The following is a 22,287-nucleotide window of genomic DNA, read 5'->3' as shown; positions in this document are numbered from 1 at the left end:
GTATCGGTCGGAACTTTTAAATAAAAATCTAAGAATATTTGGCATAAAAAAGCTGTTGCCTAATAAAACCACTTGTAGTGGTTTTGTTATCTGAGCTGCAGCCGCATAGGTCATGCGTTTTTAGACCAGTTGTTATAAAACCTTTCATAAGACACCTGCAGAACCCCGCTTAATAACAAAATATCTCGCTTTGTATTTAAAGTGTTTCCATCTGTTATTTGTTTTAATTTAGTAAAAAAAAAATAAATATTAAAAAATGTAGTTAACGAATGATAAAGAATTAACACAACCACATTTAAAGACATGTGGGAATTTTTAAGTGTCCTTGATGTAGTATACCATTCATTTTTTCTTCAGAGAACAAGTCCTCTTATAAGCTGACATATGGTATCCCCATATATATATATAATTATATTTTATACCATGGGTACTGAGCTAACTTTAGCAAAGTACCGGATACGGAAGTACACACTGTCTGGTCTATGCATATACATATTTTGAAATAGGACGATTTATTGTCCTGCTAGTGAGGTGTAAAATCTGTCGATTTTCTGAAAATTTTTACCTATAGTCGGACAGCAAAGTAGTTCGACATTTTTTTAGTAAAGTAAACATTCGTTAAGGTTCACGATCAACATTTCAAAGAAAAAAAGCACACCAGTCCGTCATTTAAGTAACCCTGTTTTATTCCCTGGCTGATCAAAAAACTAAAACCTTACAATTCCATGAGACAGGCCTTTTGTTTAAACTTTTATAATCACTTCAATCTAGTGGCTGAATTACTATTAAGGACCGTTTGAAGCGCTGTGGAGCTTAAACTCTCATCTAGATTCTAGAAGACAAACGCAACTTGTCATTTGTTTGTTTTGAAAACCTGTGTGCCATTTCATGGAATACACAATATGCTATTCTGAGTTAACCATTTCTATTTACCAATGAAACTAAGTTGGTCATAGTCAATTGTTTTAATAGCTTGTGTGTCATCATGAAGTGAATAGGCTATCTGCGTCATCGTCATACCACGCGCGAGTAATTTCTATGCAACGAAATATATGACAAGGATAGCAATTTGGTAAGTTGAGTTAGGCGTTCGTTCTGATCGCACCAAAAGGTAAGAACTGTATCTAAACTTTTATATGGGCCCTTCTGTCGCTTTTGACACCGCACAGGCACTGTACGACATAGTGTTTAACATGGAAGTTATAGAAGTACGTAAAACGTGAAGATACGTAAGTCAAAAGCTGGCGTGTGACTCTTTTACAGTTAGGAAGTGTGACGCTAAGTATTTGGTGCAACGAAAGTTTCTTGATTAGAGTTTCTTGAACAAGGAAGTAATCACAGCTTACTAAAAGCCTGGACTATTTTATAATAATAGGTGTCAATGAAAGGTTGCCTTGCTGCAAGTCTGTTTGTTTGGCTATCAGGCATGCATATATTAACACTGACGATTTTCGTTGAGAGTAAAGGACCATGTTCTCGAGTTATATGAAGTTAACAGTGTGATGTATTAGATATTTAATCTGACTTCAGTAAACTTGTACAATATAAGCGCCTAAAGGCGGGCCAATGTATTTTGATTTAGTACGTTAAGATCGTAATATTGTAATGGTATATTGGTTTCTGTAGATGACAAACAAACCTTTGTTTATTTATTTTTGTAATGCTAAACCGTAGCCTAAAGCCTTTAAAATTAAAGATTAGATTAACGTAACCTAGCCTCAATGAAGTAACCGCAGACCGGTATGAATATTTAACGTTAACAGATTTGTTTACTAATTGTAAAGAGGTTTCATTATAATACGTCAATATGTCAGGTCATTTTATACATGAATACTATTCGTAATTATTTTCCCCAAAATGAAGGTGAAATTGATAAAACTCGTATGGTATTGTTTATTTTACGCGCATTGGTGTAAGGATACAAAATCATCGGAAAACTTAGAATTGATCCACAAACACTACTTCGTAACATAATGTATTTATTACAATGTATTGATTGTTTCAGGCTTTACGTATTGTGTCATAAGTACCTGCTATGAAGTCATATTCACAAACTGTGACTTCGAGATGAACGCTAGGCGTTCGCTTGTACAATTGTCCTGGTTCTGCTAGTTGACCAATGCGTGTGCAACTGGGTAGCTATAGGGAATCAGTAGAGCGATTCGACGCTTGTCATCTGTTTGGAGAGGCTGGAAGAAAAACTATAACTTTATTTACTCAACACCGAAAAAATGTTTCGCAAAAAGAAACTGGCAAACACAAGGGCACGGCGTGAAAAAGAAATGGCGGTTGACAGCATACCAGTAATAGATCTGTTAAACCAATCAAACTTTGTTGATGAGTTATACAGCAAAGTACTAGATTCGATAGTTAATAGATTGCAAAGCCAGGTTAAAGAAGTTGCTGAAAAAGATTTGCTACTATACCTTCAACAATTATTTCGGGTTTCAGCAGAAAAACACCAAGACTATTTAAACAGGGCAAGACGCAATGGCCTGTCCCAGCAATGTGTGGTACGTGCTCACGTGCAGAAAGCCGAAAAACTCGCCGCGAAGGATTCTAATGGTTTATCTGATCCGTACTGCATGGTTTCAGTTGTGCCTAGTTCCCAATTTGTAAATTTACAAAGTGCGAAACTTAATGTTGTGAAATCAACTAGTGTGAAGGAGTCTTCTCTAAATCCAGAATGGAATGAGTCGTATGACCTGTTCGTTCCTCGCGACCAAATAGATGATTTTCACGTACAATTGCAAGTGTGGGATTACGATGGTAACACATCAGGCTCGTCTAAAAAATTACACGGAATGAAAAGGTGGGATTTTATTAAAGATTGGGCCTAACAAATATATTCAATTTTTTCTTTCCGCGGAATATCTTTGCGTAAAATGCTATCCCTAAATCGAGCTATTGAATGACATAATAAGCGTGAACGTATCACCGGCCTAGTGAATTTACAATAAAAAATAGCCCTTTCAAGTGGACTCCAGCCATAAGCTTAAAACTAGAACAACATCAACGTCGGAGTAGAACAGTTTTTATTAAGGCTAAAATTGTAATAATACCGAACAGTCGTAAAAATGTCTAATTTGGAATAAGATCTAAACTCGTCGAAATAAGACATAAATGGTTACAGCTAGAATAAGGCATAAACAACGTTTCACCCAACCCCACTCTAACTTTATCACTAACTCCTATGTTTGTATGCACACACGTTTAGTCAACAACGAAAGATCTAAAAACAAATACTTACTACATCTTGTTGGGCCTGCAGTATAATCCGACAAGACATATTAGGTCAGTTGTAGAATAGGGGGGTAGAATATGTTCTTGGAAATATTTATAAATACCACATATATTTGTTATTGAAAGGTTTCTCGTCGTAATTAAATTCTTATTTTATAAACAGAACGACGCGGAAGTAGTTGAAAAGTAATACTTAACGTAAATTATTAATAAAATAAACAAAGACTTGTGAGCGTATGGAATTATAAAGCAGTTTTACTGCTACAAACGTTGTTTATACTACTTATTTTGAAGTTTATACTATATTCTATTTTAAAACTGTCATACAAAGTGCGGATAAAGGTCATTTGTTCTGTTGTTTAAATAACATTTACATAATTTTTGTTGTTGCCTTTCCGATTTGAACTTTTAATTTAAGTTTAGTTAGTCATTGTTTACAAGTTTTGTAAATGCACACTTGCACAGATATGTTAAGGAGGTTGCACAAGCGGTGACAAGCAAAGATGACGATGCCGACGACTTTATGGGATTCATTTCCGTTCCCCTTAGTAAAATCCCAACAGAGGGTTTGGATAGTTGGTTCAAGCTCCGACCCGCTCATTCCCTACAGGTACACGTAAAAGTACACTCTATAGTTCTCTTTGTGTTACTGCAAGTGTAAACATGGCTCCAAAACACGTGAGTACGTATTAACTGTTAAAAACGGATCTGTGGGGCGTAGGCTACGTTTGGTGGCGGACAAGTAAAATAAGTGTTAGCGGAAGTATTGTCTAATCTGGGCATGTTGAATTTCAGAGGATCAGCGGCAGGATTCGTTTTAGATTGGAATTGAACCCACTATGCCAGCAATCGTCCGACGTATTTAACTACCCGGATGACGTCATACTGGCCGGGTTGCTTACCGCTGCAGTGGAAAACGCGTATCAGCAATATGACGTCAAGGTGATTATAATTAACATGCAGTCCTATTTAATAAAAACAAAACAAAAAACTTAGCAAATTGTATTAACACGAAAAGTTTTTGTATTTACTCTAAAAATTTTTAAGGTATTAAGTTTTAATAGACCCTATAGTAGTTATGGTTTAAAAGACCGTTAAAAAAATAGACTCTTTGGTCCGTCAAAACCCACTGAAAAAATACTGTTTACTTATACTATAAATTAAGCTATGCCACAGTCTCGTTGACCATATTTCACAACAATACACCGGTGCAAACGTGACGTATGGTTTTCCTTTAAAGCGTGAAACAGCCTTTCTGTTGTAGTTGACAACATGTCTTGTAAAACGTATATTTATTGTGCGTGCGGCAACGAAGGATGATAAAAGTTACAGTTTTGTAAAATCTCTTGCCACTTCATAAGGAATATATGAACGCTAATCTCCACAAGGAATTTTTTTGGGAAGAATTATATAGGATGTTTGAATTGTTTCTTTTAAATAATGTTAGTTGCTTTATGGCAGTGGTTCTTTTTCCTTGCTACACCCCTTTCAAATCACCAAACAATTCTCGCACCCCCTTCTAGAATTGCTTAAATAACAATACCATTGTAATTTTATTGTTATACAAGTAGCTGATAACACAGTAACATAATACCAAATTGTGAGTTAGTTTTATATTTACCTGAGCAAAGAACAAAAATTACAATAAAAAATGTTCGGTGTCTGATTCAGCATCCCCGCACCCCCTTAAAACGGTTATGGTACCCTTTTTTGGTTAAGAAACCCTGCCTCAAGGTGAGGTAATACAGCCACTGCGCGTTAAAAGATCTGCCAATGTCCAGATGCGTTAAAGCGCTTCCTTTTAAATATCATACGGTAGTTTTGATTGCTAAAACTCGTCGACTGCGCCGCAGCTGCTGTTAGTGACGCCGTTATGCAAAATGAGTGGGAAGTCGAAATAGCATTATTTATACCTGTGAATTGTGAGTGGGATAACGCGTAAATTGCCTCGCAAAACACGTTGAGGTTACAAACGGTGCAATGCACCGTTTGCATTTATTTTATTGCCCTCCTTAACCATTTATCCAACCCTCGGTGAACGAAAAACGCAAGACATTGATTTAGCGTATTGTTTGTTATTCGCGATTATAATTCTAAAATAGCCATCTTACGATGCTTGGGTGGCGAAGGGGCGGCTTATACGTACGTCGTACATGTTTCTCTCGTTAAGTACGTATACTGTTGCAGGAGCAAAAACATGGTTTTGTGAAAAACACTGGAAAATTCGTTTTAGGTGATTATAATTTATAATTATAAGTATATGATATCGATATAAAACTCGCTGTGTTGTGTAAGAAAAGTTTCGCTTGACACTATTATCGTGCAGCATAACCCGCGCCCCGTTAAGAGTTTTCAAATATTTACTTTACCGTTCAGCTTTTGATTTATTTGCTTTTTGATCGTCTGGATGTTGGCTAACTTTACTGCTTTCAATATATCTCGTATCTCTATTATAAAAGAAATATTTTGATGTATATTACAATGTTTTTGATGTATAGAGAATTTATGGAATATCGATCAATTAAAACATATTTCACTGAAATTAAACATTATTTTTTGTATGGTTAGGAATGTTTACTAAATGGGCAGCAGCTTCCAGGGACATCGAAAACTTACAGTAAAACTGTATTGTTAACAGTTCAGTCTCCTCTATAGGACCATGACACGCTGGCTTTTCACATTTATTTGGTTAACCGGACTATAAAGCTTTTCCAATAAAAACATACTTTTCGTTATTTATTTCAGAGACAAAGTTTTTTCTCCTTCTTTAATTTTTCCAAAGAGCTGTAGAACTGAAGTTGTAAGCTCTAGCTTATACTTTTTTTAGCTGGTTATATTGCAAAGTTAACTATTAATGTTAAAAAACAGACACCATATGGTCAGCACAGGTTATAAAGAACAACAACATTCTATACGGTACTTTCTTTGCAAAAACTGCACTTTTTCACGTTACTTAATTAAGACAGCATCCTAATTAAACAGTTCAATAAATAAGTGAAAACAATTCTGCTATACTTGTTTAAAAACGCACGGTTTCCCGAAAATGTTTGTTTTACCCAAATCTCAAGACAGCTTTGCAGATGGGAAAACAAAGGTGATAACGACAAAGGAAAGTCGTTAGCCCTATTTCTGTTCTATGTTGTGGCATTTTGATGACCTAAAGCTGATGCGTGTTTTATCCATTTTCTGTCCTGCTGTAACCAATTAACTAGACGGCATTTTACAGGTTTAAATAAAGTATTTACAAATTGTAACTGATCCCTGGACCACTGGAGTTGTCCCGGGGATTTAAATGAATTACCGCTGCCACAATAAACGATAATAATTTGCGAAATCTCTCTTAAACTTGCGTGGCTTAACGAAAAGAAACAATCCATTCTGCTACGGGCTCTCTGTCACTATAGTATATATTACGTTCTAACAAGTCCGTGTATATTTCATAGCCTCTTGTTATAGCCGATAGTAAAAAATTATTGTGGCAATTAACATGTATTTAAAAGTAAAGCTTCGGATAGCGTAACATCTTCGTTAGATAGCTTTGGTTAGAGTAAGTAAAAGTAGTGTTTAAAAAGGAATAAGTTTTGTTTAACTTATTCCTAAATGTTGCACAACGTAGCGCTATACGTTTGGTAACAATAAATGTTATACACAATGTAATGTTTTTCGCTATACGTTTGGTAACAATAAATGTTATACACAATGTAATGTTTTTCGCATTTCACAGTGATCGCAAAGCATGTATTCTACATTGTAAAACAGCAAAAGCGCTGGTCGTCGCTTAATTGACTGTTTTCCACTGATTGTGTCTGAAATGGAAACTAAATGCTACCCCTCCATAAGCGTATCACCCAGTGATACGTCCTGTTTGGAAGCCGCATTTAATGAATAAGTGTGGTATACATTATTGCAATTACCAGCGTAAATGTAAAAAAAATCCTATGGAATTTGGCAAAATATGAAATATCATAGCTACTATTTGTATTAAAGGGCTTTTAACGCTGTATTTTGTTTCAAGGGACAACTTTAGCGTTTACACTATTTTGTTAAAACAGTATACAATATTAGAAACATGTATACCGAAAAGCAATTATTCTGTGTTTTGTCTGAAATGCAAGTGATTAACAGGACACTTTACCATCACACTTTTTGTTCACGATTTGTGTACATCTGGCAGGTTCAACACGTACCACATAATGTTAGCTTAAAACACTAAACCTCCTATAGCAGGGATGGTCAACCCGTAGGCGTAAGGCGGAGGTGTTCTTTTAACTGGAGTTTTAAAAATAAATTAATCAGCATTGAAGTTAATGTGTCAAAAATGTGTTTTCTGTCTATAGCAGCGCTTCTAAACTTTCTAAGTGTGGTCCCCAACCTCTTGTTCACGTTTTAGAAAAATGTGTGTAGAAACGTCAACAGAGGACATTTGAAGTCATAATGAAAAAAAAAACAAATTCGAGTTTACCTGGCTTATAAAGGATTGTGGCTCAACGAAGATTGCTCCGTGACCCCCGGAGGGCCGAGGGCCACTTGAGAAACCCTGGCCAAAAAATCAGCAAATTGCACTTTCTGCACATAATCCACAGTTTTGTAAATTGCACGACTTACTAAAAATATTCGCAGCATAGAGTCAGATGGCTTCCTTGACTGTCAACTATATGATTCAGCTGTTTTAGGAAGCAATCTAGTCATACCGGGTTTAGTAAGCCATTGCCTCTGCACTAATTTGTTGGAACAAAATTTGCCGAAATGACAAAATGTAAGCATTCCGCTTAAAACGCTACAGTTCTTACACTTAATATATTATTATGGTTCGTATTTACTGTTACAATCATTTTATTAATGTTTTCCGGAAATTACCGGTGAATTGTTTGATTTGAAAACAATAGATAGGGGTTATACAAGCAATAGAATACTTGTCTATAAGCGTAAGTGCGAATACAGGATACTACAGTATACTTTGGGGCAGTGGTTCTCAATTTTTGTTAGCTTGCAGCATACTAAAATCTAAAATATTTTGCAGCACACTTTTAACAGAACCGCAATATATTAACTTTACAATTGCCCTTAATACACGACAATTTACATGTTGATGTCTTAGCCTAACATTATCAATTTTGTAATGGATAGTGCTTATTCAAGTCTAAAATGCTTGCATGTATGCCTATTTGTATGCCAAAAATAACATTTTTTCCAAAATTACAAAAAGTGTCAGGGCACACTTAACAATCTCTTGAGGCACCATGGTGTGCCGCGGTAAACAGTTCGGTGCCGGTAATCCCCTGGTTTAGAGACGAAATAATATTTTTAGAAACAATCTGAATTCAATTGACGTAGTAAGTATATCGAAGCCCATAACATCACATATGTTAAAAACGAATAAAAAGTTATTCGAAACGTAAAAAATGTTACCTACTGTTACATGGGCTTTGCTATTTCCACTAGATCAGTCAAATCACCGTATTTATCGTGATGAATAGAATTATTTTCGCCGCTAACGCCCCTTGTTTGTTATATCCCACAGAAAGACGAGAACAAGTCGTCTGATTGGAACGGCAAACTTCCCCAAGCAGCTGAGACGATCATTCACGGATTTGTGGAACAGCGACTTGTTAAACTGCTCACGCGAGCCATCGTGCGGTGGGAAGTTTATATCGGTGTTCATTTACAGGTAAGGCCAGCGTAAGTTTGACGTTTGTACAGTAAACGTTTAGGATTTGTTGAGCTTTTAAGATTTAATATGCCGATTACTGTTTGGTTACCGTTTAAACCACAATTAACCTAAGGATTTAGTAAGTTCTTAACCGATTGTACTCCTGACTTTTCTATGTTCACAAAAATATAGATTTTTATAAGTAAAGGTGAATACATGTTTTTTCAAAAAAAAACATCGAGTTTAAGTTGTTCGGGTATTAGTTTTACGTTTTGTTAAACTCGCTGAGCCTTGCCGAGGGCAACCTGATGTACTAATAAAGTAAAAAATGTGTCTTGTTTGTTTTAATTTTGAATAACTTCCTTTACAATTGATGCTTATTTGCAAACTACTGTGTACTTTTATATTATATGATTTTACATGTTATGCATGACTGACAAATATGCTAAAATAATTATATTTTAATAGACTGAAGATGGTAAAATTGAAGATGGTTGTGCGGTGCACTAACTTAAAAGTAAAAAAATGGCGCATTGACAACCTAAGGTTGGCCACGCATGCATTGAACAATAAACGAGCAATTTTAAAATAAGGTTACATATTCAAATCCTACCGTTTAATAGTGAGTGGAGTTAATACTAGAAACACCAAGACGAGCATTTTTATTTTTACTTCCTGGAAGGAAAACCCCAATACACTGTAGTAATATATAATTATATGATGTGCACCCGGTGCAATGAAATTGCAAAATAAACACTTTCGTCCTAAATCATTGACACCGTTACATCAATTTGCACTGTATGTGTTTTTTTTTCAAATTTATTACCAAAAGCGCTTTGTTAAAGAATTGTACCTAAGAGTATAAGCAAAAAAACAAAAGACAATTTAATCACAAAAATGTAAAGAAATGTTTTTAAGGTTTTAAAGTTTTCAGTGCAATTTTGTTAAAGCCCTTTAAGACGCTCTCCGTCATCGTAAACGAATAACTGAAACAAGCCTTCGGAAATATGAGGCCCTAAGATACTTAGAATTTGCGTAGCAAGTATAGAATTTGAAAAATCTAATGGTGAGGAATAGGATTAATTTACAAATTGTGTAAACCTAACTATTGTGCCTTGATATATTTAACCATGGTGGGAAAACGTATAATACAAGGGTTTAACAAAGTACAAGGGTTTAACAAGTATCGACGGAAGACATGTGTCGGTTGTCGTTTTAAGTATATTTTCGTAAGTGTGCCGCTTAACTTCAGTAGAAAGAGAGTGTCCCAAATAATAGATAAAAGATTCATTCTTTTATTAGCAAACGTTTCGGCAATTTATTTTGCCATCATCAGTCTGTTTTCTGTTTATATAACGTTCTAAAACGTCCGAGCGTCTATATAGTGACTCGTTTTTATCTTAGCCTTACTTACTGCACTGATGATGGCAAAAGAAATTGCCGAAACGTTTGCTAATAAAAGAATGAATCTTTTATCTATTATTTGGGACACTCTCTTTCTACTGAAGATAATGAACAGATCCGTGTTTAGTGTTCCTATGTGCCGCTTAACCTTTTAAAAACGATTTTGTTCCGTAAATGAATAGTTTCAACCGAGTTAGCTTCCAGTTTGTCGAAGTTTTACCTTAATATTAATAAGATGATATAACTCAGCGTCGTAGTAAGGTTTAGTTTGCTTATTTTTACAGGCCGGACGTAGCCTCGATGCTCTTTTTGTTGACGGATTGCTTAAGTTGCTGGAGATGAGCAGCAGTTGTGTCGACGAGCAGGATTCCAGCTCGGGAAGTCTCGGGTCGGGTCGCTACACCCACGTTGCGGTGATTCGAGACTCGCTGTTCAAGTTCGTGAAAATGGAAATCGAAAAAATACGAAATCACCGCGAGCTATTTACACCTCAACAGGTATTGCGTCGCTTTCTCCCAATTCTATTACCAACTAGTATACATAGGCGCCGATCTTTTTAAATCCCAGGGCGTTTTCGTGAAATAGTGCTTACTCATTATTTTTAAAACAATGCGTTATGTCTCTTGTAGTTCAGAATAAATTCTACTCAACCAAAAAGCCTATACGTTCTCGCTGAGAGCGGATTTTTTTGAACTATACCGATATTACGTGGTCAAATTTTTGGGGCGTTTTGACGCCCTGTGAAAATCTAAGGCGTCAAAAAATGCTCTGCACACCCACGTTCGGCGCCTATGATTGTATACCTGTCCGAAGCATGCTGTTTCAATCGAATTACACCCATAAAATATTAGTTTGTTCAACAAACCCTAAATGTGACTTTTTGTTTCGGCTACGTTTAAGTACGGTAGTTTGCTTTATGGATGAAACAGGCGTGTGCTATTTCTTCCTTGAACGATTTTAATACAGTGTGGCATTTTACAGAACAATTACGTTGTAAACCTCGGAAATCTTCTTCTTGGGCTGAAAAAGATCCGCGGAATGTCGCTCTACAAATACTTGCACAAACACGCTCCGTCACCCCCCACTTCTCCGGACATCCGTGATGACGTCATCGCAATGTTGGTAGAAGGAACTGAAGCTTATTACGCGGCACTTTACGACAAATTATTGGAAGATTCGCTCGAAGAGCACACATCCCCGGACGTGAACGACAACGATCCGCCTTTTGGAGGTTTGAAACTGAATAGATTGCTTAAAGTTTTGGATAATTAAGCGGTTTCAACTAATCACTCACTTTAGCCATTTTAACCTCGCGGCCTTTGAGACCGAAAGCGAGATTTTTTCGAGCTGTCAATTTTATACTGAGAGTTTTTCAATAAAACAACGCATACTATTACGCAACGTTTTATATATATTTTAGTAAAACATAACTAAGTTACTTATTCCCCGCATTTTATGCACCCGGAGGTTGTCCATCAGCCCAAACAATGTATGTTAGATAATTTTTTCATCTGTTTTTTTTGTTAAATAATTTTTTTATCTTGATTGATGTTCATAAAAATGTATAAAACCTCAAATTTGTTTTACAAGGACATACCATTTTAAACATATAATTGTGCCTGTTAAAATCAATGTTTTTTAAAGAAAGTCGGACAAAAGATTGGATTAACGTTAGTTGATCTGCAAAACTAAATGCATGAATTACCACCTCCAAGTGCACATTGTAAACAGAACTGCAGAAATCTTCACTATTATCAACAGGTCAAACGGTGAGCGTGCTCATACGTTTAGCGGAACAATTATACCGCGACTTATCATTCGGACTCACCATTTACCACGGAGTGTTCAGCAAAGTGCTTGACCTTGACTATCATTCCTACGTGTTTCAAGTGGTCGAGAAGAACTTAGCGCGCGACGCCAGTGACGCCATGTACAAAGTTAATAAAACGCTCAGTCTCATCGATGGTAAGAAAACAGCGCAAACTCTAAATTTATTTCTGGATGGGAATTGTAATTTATGTTGGTCTTACACTAAAATAATTGCATTCTTATTAGGTATTTATTTTACGTGTAAAAATACATATTTTGACAATCTGCGTTTATAAATTGACGTTTATTGTTATTTATTTAACATTATTTCATAACTGTTGTGTAGAGAAAAAGGTTTTTGGTTTTAAAAACATCGAAAATTTGTGAGGTGACAAATACGCCTGCAACGGGGCTTCTAAATTAGTTTGAAAAACGCGAACGTTCATTATGTATGTGTAGTACAAGCTATACAAAGATTTATTTTACAAACGTTTTTCTTGCATTTAAAAAAATGACTAAATGAAACGTTTGAGATCACTGCCCCAAAACACTATTAAAAATGATAATTGTTTTACAAAAATGACAAGTATAATGTCAAATGGTAACAAAGGTAACATTCATACAGATCCAAATCACGTGGAATCGGAAACGAAAAGCATTTTACTTTTTCGCCTTTATCTAACCATGCGCGATCTATCATCGTTAGCGAAATGCGTGAAAAGAATTGATCTGTCAACCATAACAACCTCTCTGTCACGCACTTCGATTGAATCAGATACAGGTAAGTTGTTGGTTGCATAAAAACGCTATAACTTACACTGTATGTCTACAACCTGTGTGTTTCAGTATAGATTATGAAGTAAAATCTAACTGCAAAAGCGTGTTATTTTATCGAGAGCAAACACCATGAAATGGAACTTTCTTTATTAATTATTTTCATTTTAGTGCCATAACTTTGTCTTTGTTGTACAGTAGGTGCCACGGATCTTATGTTTCGGTGTTTTAGGATAAAATATAATTTAGTTTTCATCAAATAACCCTTCGTTATTACCAACATTAAACCAGGTTCTTAATTTGCTTATTGTGTTATTTGTCATAAGAAGAACTGAAAGTTGAATATAATACCAAAACGCAAATGGGAAGAATTGACGATTTTAACAACAGGTGTCAGCAGCGAAAACGGACAGGTGGCGGAGGACGGGTGCTCCGCCACAGTCGAAGCGTCTGATATAACGCGCTACCACGACTGGTTTCGACCCACTGTGATCAGGTGGTTGCAGATGTCGCGCGGAAGAACACACGACCGACTACGCAAGGCTGTGGCTCTCGATAAAACCAAGGCCGTTGATGAGATCGTGAAACACACCTCGTCTGCGGTCGACACCATCGGCTGTCTCACTGGGATAAGTCCTTTAAATCTTTGTTGTTAATTAATTGTGTTCTATTCAAGGCATACGAGTCGCACACTTGCATGGCGTGTCAGTAATGGATACAAAGTTATTACGAAACAGAGTTTTTAGCTGATAACAATTTTCTTTCACGGGTTGTTTTTGTAAATAAAGTGATACTAAAACATTTTAGGTGAACGAAAAGTTCAGTTGTGCAAATCGTAATCTTGCTAGAGTTAATCTGACATGTTTCCGTAAAAGAAAAAAAACGTTGTTTTCCTTTTTTAATGATACAATTTGCTTTAAGCACGTGGTGGCTTTTTGGAAGAGTCTAAGCTGGCCCGACCCAGTTGACGCGTATACCATCGCCCTACGTATGACGGATGACGTTGCAAATGCAATCGAGCGTTACGCTGACCTTGTACAACATAAACTGAAAGAGGTTGGATTTTTCGACGATGAAGGCCAATTTGATGTCACTGAGGAACTTTGTTTGACTTTAAATAACCTCCAGGTTTGTTTTTTTGTGAGACATACGTGTTTTTTAGTTTAGAGAATCTAACAAGATTTAAAAAAAATATAAAAATAACGCAAAAACAATACAACATGCTAGGGATGTCCGATACTGGGCTTTTATTCCGATACCTATACCTGATACTTTGAATAAAAAGTATCGCGATCCGATCGATCACGAAAGCTCGTTCATCATATACTAATCACGACATTGCTCTGCTCATTTAAGCAAAATGAAATTAGAACATTATAAAGGCAACTTTTAAGGTTTATTTAGGCCTAAATTGCATTAGATTTAAGAAGTTCAGTTAACTCCATCAGTTGTTAACTTACTATTTTTTGATAAATCCTCATTCCAACGTAGAATAACAGCGGTTACTCGCAAATCATGCCTGAAATTTCTATACTAATTTGGTATCGGATCAGCACCGATACCATCCTAGTATCGAACGACTACCGACAGCACTATTGTATAATTTGAAGACTGCTTTATGTGTTGCAGCTACTTCATGTTTTTATAAGATGGTTTGCTCGGAGACATTGAAAGCCTTAAGTTTAATAATAGCTGCGAAATTGCGATATTTACTCGCTAGACACATTGTGTCAAAAATTTACGAGATGCCCCTCAAGGTGACCTTGGAAGCCCCATTGTAGTTAAATGTTTTTAACCAAATCCACATACCATCTCAAACCGAAAATTCGATTTTAGATCTTATTTTGCAAATGTTTAATGACTTTTCCTTGCTAAAAGTCAAACCAAATCCGATGTATGTTGCATTCAAGTACATTTATGTATAACATGCCCATATTGATTATAGTATTTTATGTAACACAATATTTTCTTATAACAGTACGTGAAAAGTTTTATTGAGGGCTTACCGGAAAAAATGGATTTCAGAGGAATAGCCCATGCTGTTGGTGAGTAAATCCTATACCTAGTTGTCATGATTTACATTGTACCAATTCATTCACACTTTATACCAATACGCATTCTGCTCGTAGAAGCGCACCCTGAGGGTCCAGCCGGTGATCGTGTTTTGACAACTTTTCAAGCTCTTACAAGTGTAGCGAACATTGGGATGGAGAAGAAGATTAAATGCATTACCGCAATGGTTGGAACTAAAATGAAGGCAAGGCTAAAGCAAGTTTTAAAACCAAGTACTGTATTGTGAATCATGCCTATCCATAATTACACCGTACTTGCCATCTATAATAAAGAAGTACATTTACTTCTCCAAAAATTAGATGGTGGCCTTTTCGATCATTCAAAACTATTTTTCACTCGAAGGTTTTTTTTAAATATCTGTCATTAAAATAAAGGTTTACAAGAACAAAGCAATATTTATCAGGCGACGCAATTTAGTTTTACGTTTACCACCATTGTTTTTTGCAGCCGGATATTCGCAAGTACTTGCGAACTTTTGCCCAACAGGCCGTAAAATGTGGATTGGGTGCCGATTTTCACAAAGATCAAAATCAGAACGAGAGACGAAAGCTCGCAGAGACCGCAAATGTTGCAATTCGACCGCTGATGAATTATCTTCACAATAACATTACTACCCTCAATGAGTGGTTGTGTGAGGTAAACCATATGTAATAACTGATTACCACACAAGTAAAAAAAAATTGCTGCGGGTAACTATTAAATATTAAACCTATTTTTTATATATATTAAAATAAACATTTATTTTATAGACGTTTACAAAGCTGTTTAGACAAAAATATTTCAACTATTGTTATGGCATTATTTTGTGCATATTACTGTCAGTATTTATACACACTATTATTTTTAATAATGTGTTATTACATAACGAAGGAAAATTATTAGATAGAGTGTTCCACTATAAAAAAACATCTACACTTCGCTTAGCCCAACTTCAAACGTGTACTTGAAGTGCTGTGGAAAGTGTGCCTGCAGGTTTTCCGAAAGTTGACGCTCTCTGAATATTCGCAATATCGCCCATTTTTCTTCTTTCAAAGCAGGTACAATATCGCCGAGTATGAAATATCTAAATATTTAATAGAGTGTGTAATTTAACAGTTTAAGGTCAATCACTAAAAACATGTAGTCGTTGTTGCAATGTTACCTATACAAGGGCTAATACCGCACGAAACCGAAACCCGATTGCATGTGTTACTATTGCTTCCTGTACGATACTATGTTGTTATCGGTGCCGATCCGACATCAAATTAATATGGGAATTTCGGCCATAGTTTGCGATCTATCGCAGCAATTCTACCTTAAGAGGTAAATTTATCGAAAATTAGAAGAGTAATAACTGAGGGAATTATTCAAATTTGAACCCAATACCTTTAAAAAAACTGCCTTTTAACGTTTCAGTTTTGTGTAATTTGATTGCTCAAGCATATAGTAATGACGTATTTTTAAAGATAGAAGTAGTATACATTGTATGACATACACGCTTCCACACATTTGTCAAGTGATTATTGTTTATACGTTTGTCCCCCAGTCACGCCTTAAAACACCACCTGGCCGATTTTTTTCACGCCGATGGATCAGGCATTTCGCAACAGAGGATGAACTCAAATGAGGATTTTCGGATTCTACAATCAGAACTGAGAATGCGCTCGGCAAAAACCCAAGATTTAATGCGTCTCTTTTATATGCAGGTAGGCCCGCGTGGGTTCAAGCAGCTAAAAACTGCTTGGATGTAATAAGTTAGTTTTTAAATCAATGCGTTTAATTTGTGAAAAACAATAACACAGAAAAATATATACTAAAAAAATAAAACTTACAATTAAAGGTATTTTTACTAACAAGTGCGACTTTCTAACCCGCAAACATTACACATGTCAACAAATAATGTTTAAAAAAAAGGATATGAGAGTCGTTTTGAGATTTTAGGTCACTTCATTCCAAAAATGCACTCGATTTGTTCGAATTGGCTTTATTTTCGAGATTTTATGGAACTATTTTTTTTGCATTTTTTGTCCGAATACTTTTTTTTGCAAGAAGGCGTTCTATGTTGTTATAAAATACAAAATTAATTTATTTACTGTACAGTAACTTCTCAGTATTTCAACCCTCTTACGGTACAACGTAATCTTCAGAAATGCCATGCTCACTGAGCAAAGAATCCTTCAGATCTTGATAAAGCTAAATCTCGTACAAGTGCGTTAAGCTGGCCTTGATTAAAACTTGCAGTTGCAGCAGACATGTAGTCTTGAATATTCCTTAATCAATGCGAGATTTTGCAAAAAAAAGAGAAATAGATACTCAAAATTATTTTTAAGAGATTTTTTTTGAAAAATGTGTCCTTTTTGATTATTTTTTATTTAGTTTTGTCAGAAAAGTGTTGCCAATGGTATTTGTTTTGTCGTTTAGATGTACGAGGAACAACAGGAGATGGCAAGTAAACCACTCTACGGATTTCTTAACATTCACGCGTGGTACGACCTATTGGGGGAAGAGGTCAATGTAGACATCATAAGTGCGAACGAACTTAAACCACTTGATGTGAACGGACTGAGCGACCCTTTCGTAAAAGTCAAGTTAGTAGCTGTCTAATATAATATTTTGTAAAGAATGAAAAAATATCAAGAATATTGAGCAACGAAACGGGTAAGCGATACTCGCAGACAGGTGAATAAATGTGCATTGGCAAATAAAGGACTAAAAAAATGGAACCATCTAAAATGTTTAGGCTTGTTGAGTGAAAACAGAAAAGCTGATTTCAGATGCACAAAAATATTAATAGCAGTAAAACTTATGTTTCTTGCCAAAATCAAATGTCAAATCAATGGTTAAAACAGACGTTTCACAATTGTGCTTTCGTCAACGTCCTGCAATACGTAAGTTCGTTCGAAATTGGTACAAATTGCGTTTATTAAATCGTCCACAGATTTCATACCATCTACAAACACAATGGAAAGAGGCAAAAATTGCCTAAAAGAATTTAGAGTAAGCTGAAGGCCTTAGGAGAACATTGCTTGCTGTTCTACATCGGGGTCGTTCTGCCGTAGGCCTTCATAAAACAATTGTGCGAGGCGCCAATGATTTTACCATTCCTTGATTAACGTTAGGAAGTTGTAGTTTTTAGGGCGATTGTCTTCATTAATTGTCGATATTTTAAACCGGTGGTTCACAAAGTTTTGTGTCCTCGTGACACTTTTTTCAGTTTGCGGAAACTTACGCAAACCCCTGATTTGTATGTACGATACACTAACCAGAATCAATTAGAATCACGTTCAAATAGTCAAAATGTTCGCATTTCAAGACGGATTATTTTTATTTGGGTACAGTATCTAGATTTAGGTCTATCGTTTGCACCACACCTAAAGTTCGTCGCATTACGATTTATATTTGACCAAAATATGTGCTTGATTTTGAAATCGATCACATAAAAGTGTACAGGTTAAATTATAAATATATACCAGACCCAATACCAAAATTAATACAATAAAATCCCCGTCAATATGTCTTTATACGTTTAATCTAAACACACATTTACAGTGATATTTCGCTTTATTTAGCCTAAACTCGGTTGAAAATAGCGTTGAGAAAAATGTTTATAGGCTTAAGAAGCTGACGTGAAACCACAAACATGAACAGTTTTAACTTTTTACAAAATATGCATGTTTTTGCGTTATAGGCTAGGCCCAGTAATGATGTTTCTGGAGCACCGAGAAAAACAAACACTCGTCGAGAAAAAAACCCTGGACCCACTTTATGACAACGAGAGTTTCGCCTTCCAAGTTGGAAAAGACCGTGTATCGCTAGATGGCGCCATGCTCGTGTTCACTGTACTCGATCATGACGTCATAGGATCAAATGATCTTGAAGGCGAAGCGGTGCTTCCTCTAAACATGCTGGACGGCGTGATGTAAGTAATTTCTAATAAAAATATAATCTGAACACTAACGTATTTTTAGCTATACGTTTATTAAAAGACAATATTACTGTGCTCTGTTTATGTATTTCTTACCACTAATTTCTCACGCATTTACGTTTGTAATTTGTAGCGAAGATAGCAAGGCCAACTCTCGGAACTTCCGACTTCCACTCACCCAGCCTGGGCCTTGGTGTACTCAGGCTAGAAAGAAGAAGGTAATTGTGCCTTCTATAGCATAATAGCCCGTGTGTATTTTATATTACTCGTGTACTAAGTAGGCCTACTGTAATGCTCTTTTTATAATGCACATATAGTCTACTAATTATTGCTACGCCTTATGGCCATTCACATTGCATATTTCATCCGTTGAAAGCTATTTAGTCAAATAAAAGAGAATTCTAATGCGCCATATTGTTTCTAAACCTGTGGTTCACATCCACCTCTGTTGAAATAAGTGTTCAAGTCTGACATGCATTTTTATTATTTGCAAGTCATGCGAAATCTGAACTCGCCTGGCGACGGTTAAAAAATGAAATGATGTGATCGAATCGTCAATATCAAAACGGTTGTGCACCTGCTCTAACCGAATTTAACATTGTAGACTCGTGGTCGCGACGCAAACACCAGCAGCGTTGGCGAGGAAGCTAAAAACGTGGCAGGTACTTCGTCCTTTTCCAATGTTAGCCTCAACGAAGATGGCTTGGAATTTCAATCTTCCTTTTCGATAAGCCCGTTAGTTTTGATCAACGCCCGATCAAGCTTCGATAAAGACGCGGCTGAGTTTTCCAGGGGAAGAAAAAGACTTCAGTCAATTGCCGAAACAGACTAAAGCAACGGCTTTTTAAGTTTTTGTTTATGCTACGAAATTTGAACTTTGGTACTCGTTAGCCCGTGCGTTCCCCCGAAAAATACGGTTGAAATAAAAAAATCTTTAAACTATAATGCGTTTGTATTTCGGTCGCACTTATTTTTTTCTGGTCCGTGAAATGTGTTTCATTTTTAAGATTTGAATTTACAAGTATGCCGCCGATCGTGTTTTCTATTAATATAAGAGAACTTCGGTCCAAAATAGACAGACATGTCATTTTATTCTGTTAGCATTTGTTAGTTCTGTGGGTCGCTGTGGAATTAAAGTGTAAGAAAAAATTACAACATGAGCTAAGTGGAGTTATTTGAAAAGAATTTTAATGGTAGTTGGAAGTTGGTGTTCTATTTATCCGCAGTTTCGCACATAAGTATGTGTTGAACAGAGTCGCGTGAATTTTGTACTGCCCAATCCTCTGAGTTTAATAACAATATAGTGTAGCTTTTCTTTTCAATATTATTTTAAAGATACACGTTAACTCGGCTTCCAAGTTATATTTCACAGGACTCGAAATTAACAAATAGTTCTGTGTTAATGAATAATGTTCTTATCTATTAATTTTCATGTGGGAAAAACTTTCCATGGATTATTTTCAAATTTACGTCATGTAAAACGTAAGATAAGCGCAACGAACGTAATCAACCTTATAGTTTTCCATTTTACTTTATGCTTTATTCTGTTAAAACCTCTTCAATTATATTAAATTGCCCGTACGAGTCATTATGGTAAATGTAGTTTTAATAACGAAAATACGTGACTATATTCTCACCTGTCAAGCTATCTTGTTGCGATGGTAATATAAGTGAAATATTTTGCAATTCTTCATTGATTTTAATGGTGCACTTTGTTTATGAAATAAACGACTCTGATATTAATATAATTTTTGTGTATAAATCAAATGTATAACACAACCATCATTTTTAATATTATGGTCAATTCCAAAAGTAACAAATAGCCTACTACACCAATATCTACTTTAATTTCCATAGGCTCATTGGTTCTATTCAACGTCAAGTTTACTGTAAATAGCCTCACAACGACATTCACAAAATGATGAAGTTGGAAGAGCATTAAGGATTTACATTTCACACTGATATGGACGACAATATGTTTGACATAGGTATAACACACCGAACGTAAGCCACAATTCTTCTAAACCAGGGGTCGGCAACCTTTTGCTAGTCGCGAGCCAAACCAACCTCAGCAAGTTTTTGGCGGGCCGTACTAAATTTTCACAAAAACTTGGTATAAAAAGGTGTATTTTTTAAGCGCTCTGAATCTAGGTCCGACCTAAATGTTAAATGCAATTGAATACAAATGTCTATTTGATACCATTAAATGAGCAACGCGCGACGCGCAAAAAAGATTGCGTTTATTTTTTCAGTTTAAATTTGCAAAAAGACGTGACAAAATAAAATATGAACACATTTCTGATACCCTTTAGTGTACGTTCATTTTCGTATGGTTCAAAAAGTTAAATGAGGCATATGGCCTTGTGTGTAGTTTGAAAAAGAGGTGGCGGGCCGGATTCCGTCACCTGCCAAAGCTCCTTTGCTTTTCAAACGTCTAAACCACGTGCCGACAACGTTTAGCAACGAAGGAGTCGTTTTTTTTTATCAAACTACAGCCTACTCTGAGTCAGTGAATTACCGAATTACCTTAATTAAATATATTTAAAATAACCTAACGCATGGATATACTTAAAATAATGTTTATAGTTACACTTTGTTTTACATTTTAAGAGGAGCAACTGAAAAACGTAACTTATCGGAACAAGTTTTTATATAAACATAAACACTCGATAGCCTACAAATTATTTATAGAATAGTAGTATTTTTAAGAGTAATTGAATCGTATTTTGGCCCCTCAACTTTTCTACATAAAGTATCTCCGCCAGGGATGTAAGATGACATTAAATTTTCCCTAACAAACCTCTCACTGTTTCGGAGTCACATGAGCACAGAGATAAAAGAGTCGCATGTGGCTTCGCAACCTCAGGTTAGCGACCAGTGGTTCCCAACTTTTTTGTATTATACCCCACAGAAAAGATAAAGATATTGTAGCACCCTTACAAGCATTTTTGCCAAGTGGGTTTACTCTGATGCAGAGGTGAAAGTAGAATAATTTTCTTACTAAAAGGCATGAATTTTTTTAGGCATGACGTTACAAAGTTACCTTAGGAAACTTGAGGTTATCGTTGGATGTCGTGCACAAATAGGCAACTAAAATCTTAGCTTAAATATATATCTTTTTAAGGATAGTTGGGGATATCTTGGTATAAAAACGGACATGTCCTATAGTGTCCTACTAAGTAAAAACGTTACGGTCCGTTCGAAATTACAAGAAAAGCTTTCGGAAGACTAAAATGTATGCATTTCGTTTGAGTTGTTCTTTAAAATGCCTAACGAATCTACGCTTGCGTCAAGTCGATGACTTTGTTTTAGAAACTAAATTGTCTGACTAATTTTAAGAATTCACCCTTACTGTAAGGTATTAAAAGTACACGTTTTGAAAAAAAATATTTGCACAAAATTGTTTAATAATTTCACTACTAAAGGAGAA

At 35.7% G+C, this 22,287-nt stretch overlaps 1 protein-coding gene across 1 annotated transcript; it reads left to right on the top strand.

The window, feature by feature from the left end:
* The first annotated feature begins 1,950 nt into the window (after positions 1 to 1,950).
* LOC146138055 (BAI1-associated protein 3-like) lies at positions 1,951 to 20,594 on the top strand. The gene is made up of 19 exons (XM_083393451.1): positions 1,951 to 2,812; positions 3,709 to 3,853; positions 4,039 to 4,185; positions 8,765 to 8,911; positions 10,582 to 10,794; positions 11,279 to 11,528; positions 12,059 to 12,262; positions 12,732 to 12,887; positions 13,271 to 13,509; positions 13,805 to 14,008; positions 14,859 to 14,925; positions 15,010 to 15,137; positions 15,401 to 15,589; positions 15,878 to 15,990; positions 16,479 to 16,638; positions 17,354 to 17,520; positions 18,621 to 18,851; positions 18,991 to 19,075; positions 19,462 to 20,594. The coding sequence occupies exons 1-19, from the start codon at positions 2,232 to 2,234 to the stop codon at positions 19,687 to 19,689; spliced, it is 3,654 nt and encodes a 1,217-aa protein (XP_083249577.1). The 5' UTR covers positions 1,951 to 2,231; the 3' UTR covers positions 19,690 to 20,594.
* The last annotated feature ends 1,693 nt before the right edge of the window (positions 20,595 to 22,287 follow it).

Source organism: Ascidiella aspersa, chromosome 7, assembly GCF_963924565.1.
Source record: "Ascidiella aspersa chromosome 7, kaAscAspe10.2, whole genome shotgun sequence".
Lineage (NCBI taxonomy): Eukaryota > Metazoa > Chordata > Ascidiacea > Phlebobranchia > Ascidiidae > Ascidiella > Ascidiella aspersa.
The sequence above is the reverse complement of the archived record's forward strand: the minus strand, read 5'-3'. Positions and strand labels throughout refer to the sequence as shown.

Excerpts from the sequence above, each read along its gene's own strand:
- LOC146138055 (XM_083393451.1), top strand. The coding sequence starts at position 2,232 with ATGTTTCGCAAAAAGAAACTGGCAAACACAAGGGCACGGCGTGAAAAA. Across the intron at positions 2,813-3,708 it reads AAATTACACGGAATGAAAAG|ATATGTTAAGGAGGTTGCAC; the intron begins GTGGGATTTTAT and ends ACACTTGCACAG. Across the intron at positions 10,795-11,278 it reads AGCTATTTACACCTCAACAG|AACAATTACGTTGTAAACCT; the intron begins GTATTGCGTCGC and ends GGCATTTTACAG.